The sequence below is a fragment of the Callospermophilus lateralis genome, chromosome 19 (genome assembly GCF_048772815.1).
Source record: "Callospermophilus lateralis isolate mCalLat2 chromosome 19, mCalLat2.hap1, whole genome shotgun sequence".
Classification (NCBI taxonomy): Eukaryota; Metazoa; Chordata; class Mammalia; order Rodentia; family Sciuridae; genus Callospermophilus; species Callospermophilus lateralis.
Window position 1 is genome coordinate 33306869 of NC_135323.1, and position 15577 is coordinate 33322445.

The 15577-nt window shown below is 36.9% G+C and overlaps 1 protein-coding gene across 3 annotated transcripts in view; it reads left to right on the forward strand.

The window, feature by feature from the left end:
- The window catches only part of Usp42 (ubiquitin specific peptidase 42), a 48289-nt gene that overhangs the window by 23282 nt on the left and 9430 nt on the right, over positions 1-15577 (forward strand). For all 3 annotated transcript variants that reach the window (XM_076840226.1, XM_076840224.1, XM_076840225.1), the window contains 11 exons: positions 922-1032; positions 4141-4243; positions 5110-5177; positions 5847-5917; positions 7011-7093; positions 9039-9150; positions 9991-10131; positions 10324-10424; positions 12481-12637; positions 13984-14700; positions 14817-14911. In XM_076840226.1, the coding sequence (XP_076696341.1) occupies positions 922-1032; positions 4141-4243; positions 5110-5177; positions 5847-5917; positions 7011-7093; positions 9039-9150; positions 9991-10131; positions 10324-10424; positions 12481-12637; positions 13984-14700; positions 14817-14911 (1759 nt within the window). The remainder of the gene's footprint in view (positions 1-921; positions 1033-4140; positions 4244-5109; positions 5178-5846; positions 5918-7010; positions 7094-9038; positions 9151-9990; positions 10132-10323; positions 10425-12480; positions 12638-13983; positions 14701-14816; positions 14912-15577) is intronic.

Genomic DNA, 15577 nt, shown 5'->3' on the forward strand with positions numbered 1-15577 from the left:
CTTGCATTTTTCACTTCCTTGAACATCTTAATATGTGCATAATATCTTTTAGTGTTATTGTTTTCTGATTCTGTATTCTATATCATATTTGGAGTCTTTTTTTCCTCCTCCCTTACTGCTGGTCATTCCTGCATCTTTATATGCCCTATACTCTTTGATTGAATGACAGACATCATGAATTTTATATTGGGTGCTGGATTTTATTTATTCCTGTATATATTTTTGAGCTTTGTTGTGGGACATAGTTTATTGGAAATAGTTTGTTTCTTTCAAGACTTTTAAGCTTTAATTATATAGATTATGGGAAGATTTAGGCAGAACTTCTCAACCTTAGTACTATTGACATTGGGTCAGGTAATTCTTTGCTGTGTGAGGTTATCTTGTGCTGTGTAGGATGTTTACTAACATATCTGCCTCTATCCACTATATGCTGGTTAGCACCACTTAGCACGAAACAAGAATCATTTTCTACATTTTTTTTAAAGTTAAAAAAAAAGGAAGAAGAAAATGCAGTAGAGACTACCATATGTGACCAAGAAAGCCAAAATATGTATATAGAGATTTCTTAACCCTGCTGTGAGAAACATTCTTTTACCAGTTTAGACAAATGGTAGTATAAGAAAAAAATTCTTGTTTTTCCAGTACAAGTTTCAAAACTTGAAAGGGTATGATTTGGGTCTGATTATATGTCTGACCTTGGGCAAATTTTTAACTCTGAGCCATTTTTCCTCTCTCGTAAAATACAGCCAATGTATACTTATTGCTTTGATTTGTTAGAGAATTAAATAAAAATGGATAAAAATAACCCAATGTACACACAGTAGCTGTTACTGATATTTCATCTCAGAAGTGTGCCCCTTATTTGTAGTTTCTTATATAGTCTTATTTTACTAATATGGAGGATTAACATTTCTCTTTCAGGTCATGCAGAAGGATTTTGCATGATGTGTACAATGCAAGCGCATATTACCCAGGCACTCAGCAATCCTGGGGATGTAATTAAACCAATGTTTGTCATCAATGAGATGCGGCGTAAGTATTAACTATTATAGTTTATATCAGTGTTTTTTAGCTAGTTAGCTAGTTATTTGTCTTTTTTGCTTTTTTTTTTTTTTTTTTTTTTAGATGGATTCTTATTGCCTGGGCTGGCTTTGAACTTCTGGGGGCTCAAGTGATCCTCCTACCTCAGGCTCAAGAGTAGCTGGGATTGGGGCTGGGGATGTGGCTCAAATGGTAGCGCGCTCGCCTAGCATGTGTGAGGAACTGGGTTCGATTCTCAGCACCACATTAAAAAAATAAATAAATAAAGATATTGTGACCACCTAAAACTAAAAAATAAATATTTAAATAAAAAAAAAAAAAAAAAGAGTAGCTGGGACTATAGGTGTGTACCACAATGCCTGACTTTTAGCTAGTCTTCATGGCCTAAGATTAAAAAAAAAAAAAAAGGGTTCCTGAAGTATTAGAAAACAGACACATATTTTTATCATACATGGCAATGTCTTATTTTAATAACAAATTTTGGGTTAAACATTTACTATGTATTTGTTACTACTTATGATACTATGTAAACATTTTATGTTTTATTTTTTTTTTGATACTGGGGATCAGACCCAGGGGAACTTTACCACTGATCTACATTCCCCAGTCCCCACTTTTTTTTGAAATAGTGTCTTACTAAATTGCTGAGGCTAGCCTTAAACTTGTGATCCTCCTACCTCAGCCTCCAAAGTAGCTGGAATTACAGGCATGAATTATTATGCCTGGATTGTATAAATTAATTTGAAATATTAATGCAAAATATAATAAGCGTTCAGTTTAATATAAACAAATTTTAAATTGTTTGAAACTCAATTTGTTTATAAAATTATTACCTTTTTCCTGAGACTTTTTTCTTCCAGATAGTTGGAATACTCTTGATATTATCCCACAGGTTTCTTTAATTTTAATTAGTTTTAATTTGGTGGATAAATAATACATTGTACTTAGTGACAGGAGTTGTCAAAATTAAGGTAATTAGTCTCAAAGAAAAATTTAGACTACTCAGTGTAACAAATTTATGGATACACTTTACTCTTTTTCCACTTAATTTTAAAATTTTAAATAGGTTGAATGAAATTTTCTTCTGTACTTTCTATGTGCTTTTTGTAGTAAACTTTATATTCATTTTTTAAATTTTCTTTTTTAGTTGTAGATGGACATAATATCTTTGTTTTATTTTTTATTTTTAATATTTATTTTTTAGTTGTAGTTGTCAATCCTTTATTTTATAATTTGTTTTTATGTGGTGCTGAGGATCGAACCCAGGGCCTCACCCACGCTAAGCAAGTGCTATACCGCTGAGCCACAACTATAGCCCCTGTTTTGTTTATTTTTATGTGGTGTTGAGGATCAAACCCAATGCCTTACATGTGCTACGCAAGCGCACTACCACTGTGTCACAATCCCAGCCCATATTCATTTTTAATATAAATTCACTTTTAATATATATTCATTTTATTTAATCAAGTAATACTAAAAACTGAGTGAAAATTTTAAGAAACCTACTAATTTTTAATCTGGTATCTAGCTGGGTAATTATAAGGGTGCATAAGTATATAGTGAGAAACTATAATCCTTTCTCCTAAAAAGCTGCTGAAGATTTAATTGGTTCTTAGCATTATTGACAGGTCAGAACAAACAGTGCAGAAATCTTTAAAACATTGTTGGATATTGGCAGAATTTTAGCCAGGGCAGGTTTTGATTGTTTGTACCTTTACTTATTTATTTTTTAATTTTTTATTTTTTTTGGTACTGAGGATTGAACTCAGGGATACTTAACCATTGAGCCACATTCCCAGCCCTATTTTGTATTTTATTTAGAGACAGAGTTTCACTGAGTTACTTAGTGCCTTGCTTTTGCTGAGGCTGGCTTTGAACTCTCAACCTCCTGCCTCAGCCTCCCGAGCAGCTGGGATTACAGGTGTGTGCCACTGCACCCGGCCCTGTATTTATTTTTATACATAAATTTGTAGTAGGCATGAATGATATTTTAAACATAGTCTTTAAGAAAATATCACTGCTCTTGGCTGGAGCCGTGGTGCATGCCTATAATCCAAGTGACTCGGGAGGCCAAGATAGAAGAATCATAGGTTTGAGACCAGCCACAGCAACTTAGCAAGGTCATAGTAAAACCCTATCTCAAAATAAAAAATGAAAAGTCCTGGGGCTATAGCTTAGTGGTAAAGTCCCTCTGGTTTAATCCCCAATGTAAAAACAAAAAACAAAACAACAACAACAAAAAAACCCAATAAAAAACCCCCTCATTGTGTTTGTGTTCTGTATGTATACATACATCCATAAAGCACATTACAGTTGAATCAAGAAATTGCCATTTTTATAAGTCAAAATTGGTGGAATATTAGCAGATTTCATGATCTGAGGTAATATATGTTTATGCACATTCATACATGTAAAATTCAATATATAATGTTTCATTGTGATTTCTTAATTTGTGTTGTTTTTATTTTTAAAATAATTTGGTATTACAACTGCTTAGTGAAAAGTAGGACTAAAATATTACTGTGCAACTGAAAATACAATTTGTTCTATTGGTCATTGGATAGAATTGAGAGTGGTTGGATATTTATGTTTTTCATGGATTCTCTTCTGGAGATTTAATGCCATATTTAAAATTGTGTGCATCAACATAATACTTTAGACAAACTTTTGAGGAAATATGGCCAATGTTGATTTTATTTAAGTATAATTTTATTGACTTGATAAAGGCAGAAGCTCTGGGGCTGGGATTGTGGCTTAGTGTGCGTGAGGCACTGGGTTCAATAATCACCACATAAAAATAAATAAATAAAATAAAGATATTGTGTCCATCTACAACTAAAAAAAAAATATATTAAAAAAAAAAAAAAAAAAAAAAGAAGCAGCTCTGGACTCTTAAGAAACTGCATCCCCTGTTGGATCTCTGTGAAAGTATGTGGTCCTAGCTATTACCAAGGCAGCTTGTGTTAGTGTTGCTTCCTCATTAAGTAATTATTCAGGGATTTTTCTAATGAATATATTGTAAGATATAACCTTTTGTGGTATAGCCTAGGGATATAATATATAATGATATAAAGCCTCATCTTTACTTAAATTTTATAGGTATAGCTAGGCATTTTCGTTTTGGAAACCAAGAAGATGCCCATGAATTTCTTCAGTATACTGTTGATGCTATGCAAAAAGCATGTTTGAATGGGAGCAATAAGTAAGTCAAATAAAACATCAGTTGTTTCTACGTTTTGTGTCCCTGGCTTATCAGAATTTAGTTTTGCCTTTTATGTTGAAATCTGTTACAACATAAAAATCTGTTATACAGATCTGTTTACTTTACCTTTTGGCTTTCCCCTGACTTTTCCCCACCTGATTTGCATTATTTTAAAATGATTGTAATTTAGAAAGGTACTTGTTATAACAGTTTTAATTTGTTCAATTATAAGTGTCAGAAAATGAATGTTGGCCTTGCCATAGTTTAATTTCTGCGTAATGGTGCACCTTAGCAGATCTAAAATTACCTGCTTCTCCTGGTTGTTTCTAACATTTTCTTTGTTGACCTCTAGACTCACAAGTCTTTGTTTCCTGCCTCTTTCTCTCTCTCTGGTCAGTTATGAATTCTTATAGCTTTGTCCTAAAACCTAAATGCAGACATGAAGGAAGACTGGGGAGACAAATAGAAAACAGTCATAACCCACCTGCACTTGCCCACATACACCTGGTACATTTCCCTTTGCATGCTGATCTAGGCCTTTATGTCATTCTTCTGGTGCAGGGTCACAAACCTGCTGACAGTATCTTCTTTTCTTTGTTGCAAGGCCAAATTCCTGCCTGGATTTCAAAGTCCCTTCATAATATAGCTCCTTCTGTCCTCATCCCCAAACCCTCACTGTATCTGTCAGGCAAGGGCTAGTTTTTGGCTGCCACATATCTTGAGGTCTTTTGTGTGTGTGTGTATGGTGGTGGGTTGGAGGTCTTTTTGAATCTTGTTCCTTTATAGATGTATATGCTTTTAAAATCTAGTCATAGCATAATTTTTGCATAATTCTTCTATCATGTCACTTTTTAACTATTTTTCAGATTAGACAGACATACCCAGGCTACCACACTTGTTTGTCAGATATTTGGAGGATACCTAAGATCTAGAGGTAAACTTTTGTTTGAAAGTTGATAAAGTGATACATGCATGTGTTTTTAAAAATGCAGACAGTAGGAAAGGGCTAATGATGTAGATCTCCTGGCCAGCCCTGACTCCAATCTCCCCGACCTAATGGCAACCCTGTGCCAGTTGGTAGTTTAGCCTTCTGGTAATTTCTTAAGGGTGAACAAACTGGGAGCATACCATGTATGATACTTTCATTTTTCTCTAAGTATTATAGATCTTATATTTTAGCACAAATAAGTCTTAACAAACTCTTTCACAATTTCAGTAGTATTTCATTAATTTTGTTCTATTGATCGATATTTATGTTTCTGTTTTGTTGTTATTACATCAGTGTTTCATTGAACATTCATGCACACATTCCTTTGTGTTTATGTAAAAGTATATACAGGATAAATTCTTAAAATTAGCATTTTTTAGGTCATAGAGTGTATTTTAATTTCTATTATTGGCATGTTGTCATTCTAAGAGATTTTTACCAGTTTATATTCCAACAAGTATTAACTTAGTTTTTTTCCCCCCAATTTAATAGAGTAAAAATCTTACTGGTTTAATTCTTTTATTTTTAAGTAATATTTATAGTCTGTCATTTCATAGTTGGTACTGATGTGATGAATACCCTTTGCTTATCTTTTGCATTTTATTTTTGTTTCAGTCAAGTGTTTAAATTGCAAGGGCGTATCAGATACCTTTGATCCATATCTTGACATAACATTGGAGATAAAGGTAAATTGAGTAATTATTTTTTAAAAAAATACGATTAGTATTTAGTTGGACACAATCACCTTATTTATTTATTTATTTATCTGCTTATTTATTTATTTATTTATGTATATGTGGTGCTGAGGATCGAACCCAGCGCCTTGCTTGTGCTAGGCGAGCACTCTACTGCTGAGTCACAACCTCAGGCCCCTGATTAATTATTTTGATGGTTAAGTTTAAAGTCTTTTTATTACCTTTTGACTTTTCACTTAAGAAATCTTATAAAATCAAATTTTGATCCCTGTATTAGCCAAACTTAGATGTTTATTATTATTATTTTTTAAATATTTATTTTTTTAGTTGTAGTTGGATACAATACCTTTGTTTTATTTATTTTTATGTGGTGCTGAGGATCGAACCCAGGGCCTTGCATGTGCTTGGCGAGCGCTCTACCACTGAGCCACAAGCCCAGTCTAGATGTTTATTATTTTTTAGAAACTGTTTTGCTTCTTGCATTTTAACTCCTATTTTTTAAATTATTCTTGAGTTTTCATTTTTCTGATTACAGATGTAATACATGTTAATGATAAAAAGAAGCTTTGCAGATATATGTAAAACCTACCTTTCATAATTAGTTCTTTAGTAGTTTGATATATACACTGCTCCAGAATAGATGACGTCCTTTTCATAGAAGTGGGATTATGACTTAGTCTGTTTTTCCACTTGCTATTTTTATTTAATTCTGCTTGGAGAACCTTCCACATCAGTGTGTTCTTTGGGCAGTTTTGTGGTGGTCCAGTAAGAGGATATACCATAATTCACCTATCTAGTTCCTTGCTGTTTTCCACTTTTATGCTATTCTAAATAAAGCTGTGGTTAGCAACCTCTTTATTTATTTTTGTTTACTTTAATCTGTATTTTTAATGGAAGGAGAAATAATTTGGTGTGAAGATGTGGATATCATTGTAAAAAAACATCTTTTACATAAAAATTCATATTTGTTTTTCTGTGTGAGTCTTCTGCTCACATGTTCTCTTTTCCTCCCCCTCCTTCCTGCTCTTGTTTTTCAACCTGTGGTGGTGTGTAGTGATATGGTCTTTATGCTTTTTTCTCCCAGGCTGCTCAAAGTGTTAATAAGGCATTGGAGCAGTTTGTGAAACCAGAACAGCTGGATGGAGAAAACTCCTACAAGTGCAGCAAGTATGATGGGTGGTAACTTTTTTAGTTCTTGTTGCTGGCTGTTACAGTGCGGGTGGCAGGGAGACTTGGCTTGAAAGAATTTAGTGCATTCAAATGGCTCACTAAGCTGCTTTAAGCTTTTTTGTTGTTGTTAATACTTTTAGTAGTAGTAGATGGATGGACACAATACCTTTATTTTATTTATTTTTATGTGATGCTGAGGATCACAGTGATGAGAACCTAGTGCCTCACACATGCTAGGCAAGCACTCTACCCCTGAGCCAACATCCCAGCCCCGTGTCTTAAGCTTTTTTCCTTCTAATTTTTTCTTTTAGTTTTCTTTTTTTTTTATATTTATTTTTTTAGAAGTAGTTGGACATAATACCTCAATTTTCTTGTTTATTTATTTTAAAATTTTTTGTTATTAATTAATTAATTTATTTATTATGTGATGCTGAGGATTGAACCCAGGGCCTCGCACGTGCTAGACAGGCGCTCTACCACTGAGCCACAATCCCAGCCCCTTTATTTTAGTTTTCAATGGACCTTTATTTATTTGTATATATATGGTGCTGAGAATCGAACCCAGTGCCTCTCACATGCTAGGCAGGTGCTCTACCACTAAAGCTATAACCCTAGCCCTGCCTTAAGCTTTTAATGCCATCTGGAGAGATGCTGTTTCCCTGTCCACTAGAGGCCAGAACATGGAATGTATAATGTTTCCACTCTTTCAAGATGTGCAGCTTTGTGCCTTTGGAGGACTGGCACCTTACTCTGGGGCCAGTTGGATGGGAGAAAGCAAGCTAATATCATCCATACTCCACACATTAGTATCTTCTCCCAGGACCTCACAGCATGGGATAACAGTTTGTCAAGCAGCATTTTCATTGACTTTCCTGTTAGAAAAAGGTTGAGAATAGAGTGGGGGTCACTTACTCTCAGAAGAGCTAAGGATCACTTTCTCTTTTATCAGTACCCAGAGTGTGGGGTAATGTCTAATTTAAATTATTCAGTAATATATTTGTCCAGGCAGTAAAAAGAGCCTGTTTTAAGAAGGCTCTGCTTTCATATGTTTTAAGTAGATTTCTATTTTATAGTCAGGTAATATAGGAAATCTTTTTTTCATTATATATTTATTATGGGGGTGGGGAGAGAAGGCTCCCTTATCGCCAATACTATGGCACTTTCTCCTGTTTTAAATTTCTAGTCTTTATTTTTTTTCCTTTTATATCTAGACAAAATATTTCATTTATTTTGTGTGGTGCTGAGGATTGAATCCAGTGTCTCACGTGTGCCAGGCAAGCACACTACTACTGAACCACAACCCAGCTCCTTTTATATCTGGATAGGGTTTGCTATCTGCTGTAGCAGAACTATGCCAGCTTAAAAAAAAAAATTTTTTGGGGGGAGGGTGGTATGCCACTGACCTAACACTGGGTATTAAACCCAGGATGCTTAGCCACTAAGATACATTCACAACCCTTTTTATTTTGGGACAGGCTCTTGTTAAGTTGCAGAGGCCGGTCTTGAACTTGCCATCCTCCTGCCTCAGCCTCCTGAGTTGCCAGGATTATAGTTGTACACCACTGTCCTGGTTCTTATTAGCTTTTAAGTTTTTATAAATTTTTTATTATTATCATTTTTTCAGTGCTGGGGGCTGAATCCCAGAGCCTCATTCATGCTAGGCAAGTGCTCCATTATTGAGCAACACCCCCAGCCTGAGTTAATCTATTGGTAGTCTACATGGCTTGGTATTTTGGCATTGTCCTATTTTTCCTACCTTCATGCTTTTAGGCAGTTTGGTATTTTTAATTTAATATTTTCACTATTGATTCAAGGTGCTGGTGTTTCTCATCTTAGTATCCTTATTTTGGAATCTTCATTTAGGATGTTGTAGAAAAAAACTAAGACTAAAACACTGGAAAAATTCATATTTTTTTAATCGTTTGTTTCTGTGTGTTTCAAGGTGTAAAAAGATGGTTCCAGCTTCAAAGAGGTTCACTATACATAGATCTTCTAATGTTCTTACACTTTCTCTGAAACGCTTTGCAAATTTTACTGGTGGAAAAATTGCTAAGGTATGTTAATAATCTTTTATGAGAAACCTTACAAGGCTTACGTGTTGGTAACTATTAAAGGTTATAAATGACCTATGTGAATAATCATTAGATCAATTTTCTGAGTTCTTCCAGCATTTGATAGCTGGGGGGAAAAAAAAAGATCAAATAATTGTGCCAGTAGTTTGGACAATGTGCTTATGAGTTGTGTGTGTTTTAATGTACGCTTCAGCTGGCTGGACTTTCTAGTGATAAAATTGGTAACTGTTATCTGCATTTGGGCTTCATAGTCAGTTCTTTGGTATCCATGGTAATGAGGGGATACAGGGACAGCTTGTATATTTTGAAATCCAAAGATGTCCCTGTTAGATCTTAGTTCATTTTCTTGTTTATTTTCTGATTTTTTCAGTACACTGAATTTTCCTGTTTTCTTTCCACTTACTGAAATTTGAATATGGTAAAAAAATTCAACAGCATGCAAGAGAAATAAATAATATATTCCAAAATTATTTTTATTTAAAATAAAAATAAGTTGTGATTAATGTCCAGAGTTGTCATTTTGTTATTGTCTGGTAGATTTGATGGATTCACAGAACGTGGATCCTTCCTTGATTCTTCCTTGTTGAAGGCAAATAAAAGACAGAGGGGCTGCCTTCAATGCTCTTAGGTTCAGGTGTTTTCTAGGTTAATTGTGTCCTTTGAAAAGGTGGCTAAATGCATTGGGGTTTTGCTGTAGCATCACAGCATGCAGTATCCTTTGAGTCTTCTTCCAGGACACTCTAAATGTTCTGCACTTGAATATAAGGATGGTGTGTTTCTTTAGAAATGACATTCTTTTTTCCTGTTCTCATTTCTGTTTAGGATGTGAAATATCCTGAATATCTTGATATTCGTCCATACATGTCTCAACCAAATGGAGAACCAATTATTTATGTTCTGTATGCAGTGCTGGTGCACACTGGTTTTAATTGCCACGCTGGCCATTACTTCTGTTACATAAAAGTAAGTTGTATGGATTTTGCTATTAGTCAGTTATTTCACATATGTACCAAAAGATAGCTCTAGTGTTCTTGGGAGTAAAAAGTGGAACTTAAATGGTTAACCTGTGAAACTTAGGTTAACCTGTTGTTCTTTAATGTCTCTTGACTGTGTTTCTTGTAACTATAACTCATCTCTCTATTGACTCTTTTGCAGGCTAGTAATGGCCTCTGGTATCAAATGAATGATTCCATTGTATCTACCAGTGATATTAGATCGGTACTCAGCCAACAAGCTTATGTGCTCTTTTATATCAGGTATTGTCATGAAAACAAGTTGTTAAATTTTTTGTTCCACCATTTCTTTCCTCTCATCAACATATTTAAATTCAAGTTTTGAGCCTCCCAACCCCCGCCACCTTTTTCTTTTTTTTTTCTGGTGGTACTGGGGATTGAACTTAGGAGTTCAGTCTATCACTGAACTATATCCCCTGCCTTTTTTAGTTTTTATTTTGAGACAGGGTCTAAGTTGCCTAGACTGGCCTTGAATTTGCAATTCACCTGCCTTGGCCTTCTGAGTAGTAATTAACTTAAAATTGGCCAATATGTCTAGCCAATTTTAAGTTATTTATTTATTCTTTCTAATGATAGTTTGAAGATTAGCTCTGCCAATGGCCTGGAGAGTGAGCAGGTTGTTTTTGAGTATGGATTATGAGTTGGCCTTAGTTTCCAGCTCTTTTGGCAACTCAGCACTAAAAGAGAGAAAAGGAAAGATGACAATTTAGAAGGGTAGCTTATGCTGCTGGTGGCAAAACAAGTGGGCCAGGGGCCACTGAGGGCAGTGGGTGGCCTTGGGAAGGGATCTCTGAGCACCGTTTGTGATCACAGCCAGCATCACCCCACTGCTGAGCTTAGGCTGCCAGTCAAGTATCAGCTTGGGCCAACACTAGCACCAGTGCTCGGGGCTGTCCTGTTATAGCTGTAAGATCTGACTTATCAGTTCCATTTTTTTGCAGAAATCTGATGCATGCTCCAGTGTGCCTCTTGGGTTTTTGTTTTGTTTTGTTTTTTGTTGTTGTTGTTTATTTATTTTTATTGTTTTCTTCTGCAATACCAGAAATGGAATCCAGGGCATTGAGCAGGCTGGCCTAGCACTCCGTCCCTCAAGGTGTCCCTTTTTAATAGCTGACAATTAAGAATATCCTAAAATGTCCAACAGTAGCAAAATGATCATAGATAGCCATGTGTTGAAATATTACACAGTTGTAATTTTTCTTTTGTTTTTCTTAGTACTGGAAAAACAAAATGACTGAATCCAGGAGCAATCTACCACTGAGCCACATCCTCTGCTCTTTTGATTGATTTATTTATTTTTTGGTACCAGGGATTGAACTCAGGGGTACTTGACCACTGAGCCACATCCCCAGCTTATTTTATATTTTATTTAGAGACAGGGTCTCATTGAGTTGCTTAGCATTTCACTGTTGGCTGAGGCTAGCTTTGAACTCGCGATCCTCCTGCCTCAGCCTCCTGAGCCACAGGAATTACAGGTGTGTGCCACTGTGCCCGGCTGATTTTTTTGTTTTGAAACAGAGTCTTGCTAAGTTGCCCAGGCTGACTTTGAACTTGCAATTCTCTTGCTGAGAGTGATTTTTTTTTTTTTTTTTTGGTATCAGGATTGAACCCAGGGATGGAGTACTTAAACACTGAGCCACATCCCTAGCCTTTCAAAAAAATTTTTTTTTTTAATATTTATTTTTCAGTTTTTCGGCGGACACAACATCTTTGTTTGTATGTGGTGCTGAGGATCGAACCCGGGCCGCACGCATGCCAGGCTGAGCGTGCTACCGCTTGAGCCACATCCCCAGCCCTCAAAATTTTTTGAAAGGATCTTGCTAAGCTTCAGAGACTAGCTTTGAACTTCAATCCTCCTGCCTCAGCCTCCTGAAGTGCTGGGATTATAGGCATGTGTGCCATCATGCTCAATTGAGAGTGGTTTTTTAATAAAGCCCCCCGCCCCTTTATGCTTTAGGAATACTAAATACTGGTGAAAACCAACAATACGAATGAAAACGGGTGGGGGGCGGCGATGATCCAGCCGCTAGATAGAATGGGAGCTGCTGCTGAGGGGCAAGGTTGAGGAGGTGGTGTTGGAAAATGCCATTTTAATTACCCAGTTGCCCCTGTTGTGTCCTGATCTGAGCAACTAACATTGACCTAAAGGAAAAAACATGTATAGCTCTGTACAGAGTGACATAAAAGCACTCTTTTGTCCATTAGTTTCGAAGGTGTTAAGTGTTGTTGAATTTGTAAGTGAGTTTCTTCTAAGGAGATGTCCTTCCTCACCCTAAGTCATATCACTCTTTGTCCTCAGGTCCCATGATGTGAAAAATGGAGGTGAACTTACTCATTCCACCCATAGCCCGGGCCAATCCTCTCCCCGCCCAGTAATTAGTCAGCGGGTTGTTACCAACAAGCAGGCCACAACGCCAGGGTTTATTGGACCACAGCTTCCTTCTCATCTGATAAAGGTAACATTCATAGGTGCAATATAACTTTTATGTTAATTTTAAAAATGTACCCTTGAACCCTCAAGTTAACATTGCAGTAGTTGCTATGTCCTCATGCACAACTAAATCTCTTGTTAAAGTTGATTCAAGCCCTTTGTTACAAAATAATGGCAAGTATACAGAAACTTTAGCATGAATAGAATGATCAAGAAGATGGTATGGGTGTGAGTATATTTAAATGTCAACTCCCACTGTGGACTCCTGTTCCATGAGTAAGATATTTGGGTTCTTAATGTTGGATACCAGAAAAGTGACCCTTTTACAAAGGGTCCATGTAGCTACTTTAGGTATGTGGCATTTTATGTCTGCTGTCCACTTGAATTTGATCTTGCATCTGATGGTCCTATCAGGAGGACTGCTGTGTACCTCTGTTGTATGAAGCAGTCTGCAGAATGAGGCCTGACTTGCCAGACTCACAGGAAATTGTGAGCAGCCTGTTGGGACTAAGCCATGTCACTGGTGTTGTGGTGTTCTACAGCTTCCCAGTTGAGTTTAATTTGAATTATCAGATTTTCTAGTTAGATGCTTTTTTTTTTTTTTTTTTTTTTAAAAAAAAAAAAAGGACATTAGGTAGTAGTAGAATCCAATGCCTTTGTGAACTGGGCAGGCAGCTGGCTTCTGAGTTGGGCTCTTCTTCAGAGTTGACAGTAGGGCTTTGGAAAACCAGAGTGTACATGACTCTGGAAGGGAACAGCTGTAATTGGTTTATTAAATTGTTTGTTGGGTTGGTTTTTACCATGAAACCTTCCAATGTTAAAATAACAACTAATTCAAATATTTAAGAAAACATTGTGAAGGCCCAACATGATTTCATCTGTAAACCAGCTTTCATCCAGGTCCTCACAGGGATTTAGCACCAGTAGTGGGAACCTGGAGCAATAAACCTGCACAAGTAGAACCGGGAGATGACACAGGTTGGTGGCTGGGGTTGTCTAGTGAGGGTTGTTGTAGCCTGCCTTAGCTTTGAGGCCAGTGGTGATTCCTGCTTCCTGGTACTTTTGTCTTTGTGATGTGGGCCTCCCAGGAAACCCAGCTGAGGAGAATGTGTGATTTTCTCAGAGTGACCTGGGAAATAGAAAGAATTTGGTCTGGGGATTGTGATCTGGCAAACATATTTGTTTTTTTATTAAGTAATTGTCAGAAAAGTGGGCCTTTTAAGGTGTATGTAGGTTGCAGCAGATGAAAGAGTGGTATTTCTAGACATGTGAAATCTATAAGTTATAATAAGGCCCACATGGGAAGTGCCCTCAGCCAAGTTGGACCATGTTCTTGGAGCACTGACATGAGTATGGTTTTTTTCCTTCCAGAATCCACCTCACTTGAATGGAACTGGGCCATTGAAGGAAACACCAAGCAGTTCCATGTCAAGTCCTAATGGAAATCCCAGTGTCAACAGGGCTGGTCCTGTTAATGCTTCCACTTCTGTTCAAAACTGGTCAGTTAACAGGCCCTCAGTTATTCCAGAACATCCCAAGAAACAAAAAATTACCATAAGTATTCACAACAAGTTGCCTGTTCGCCAAGGTCAGTCTCAGCCTAATCTTCACAGTAATTCTTTGGAGGCTCCTAACAAGCCTGTTCCCTCTTCTACCATTACTAATTCTTCTGCAATACAGTCTACCTCGAATACATCTACGATGTCAATTTCTAATAAAGTAGCAAAACCCATCTCTCCGAGTGAATCCTGCTCCAAGCCAGTGATGAATGGCAAATCTAAGCTGAGCTCCAGTGTGCTGGTCCCCTATGGTGCCGAGTCATCCGAAGAGTCTGATGAGGAAACAAAGGGCCTGGCCAAGGAGAATGGTGTGGATACAGTGACGAGCTCTCACTCTGCTGGTGAAGAAGCCGAAGATGATGAGGCTTCTCAGCATGAGCTTCAAGAACCTATCACTTTAAATGGTGCTAATGGTGCAGATGGCAACCCAAAAGAAAATGGCCTATCATTTGAAGGTGCCAGCTGCCAAGTCCAGCCTACTATACACTCAGAAAACCCCTTTTCTAAAGCAAATGGTCTTCCTGGAAAGGTGAGTGAGGGGAAGAGGCTTTGCTTTGAGTCTCATTCTTGGCCATTCACTTGGCCAGACTTAAGTGAACATGGAGCTGGCAGCTAGAATTAAAATGTCTTTGTTTTTCATTTTAGTTGATGCCTGTTCCTTTGCCATCTCTCCCAGAAGACAAAATCTTAGAGACTTTCAAACTTAGCAACAAAGTAAAAGGCTCAACAGATGAAACAAGGTAAGAAAAGAATGATTTAAGAGGAAATGAACTTCATGGTATGACATTCAATAATGTTTGTAGAAGTCTTATATTGAACAATTTGAACCCTGGAATGATATGGGGATTGAAGCCAGAACCACTCTCTAAGTGAGCTACATCCTCAGCCCATTTTATCTTTAATTTTTTAAAAAAATTTGAGACAGGGACTTAATAAATTGCCCAGGCTGGTCTCAATCTCCTGATATCCCCACCTCAGCTCTCCTGGATAGCTAGGATTGCAGATATATACACTTCATCCAGCTGAATCTTGGAATGACTTGCATAACAGTCTATAGGATTTGTTATTTGCATTTTAGAAGAGTAAGAAGAAAATGCGCTCTGTGGGATTCAGTCATTACAGCATGGCACAATCCCGCTGATGATGCCCTCTCTGACCAGTGATGCTTTTGGTCCACTTCTGAATCTGATGTCCAGTGCCATCTTTCTTTTTTTTTTTTAATACTTATTTTTTAGTTGTAGTTGGACACAATGCCTTTATTTTCTTTCTTTATTTTTATGTGGTGCTGAGGATTGAATCCAGGGCTTTGCACGTGCTAGGCGAGCGCTTTACCACTGAGCTACAACCCAGCCCCCAGTGCCACCTTTCTAATTACAGAAAAGCAGGTGAAGCTGTGTTAAGGTTAT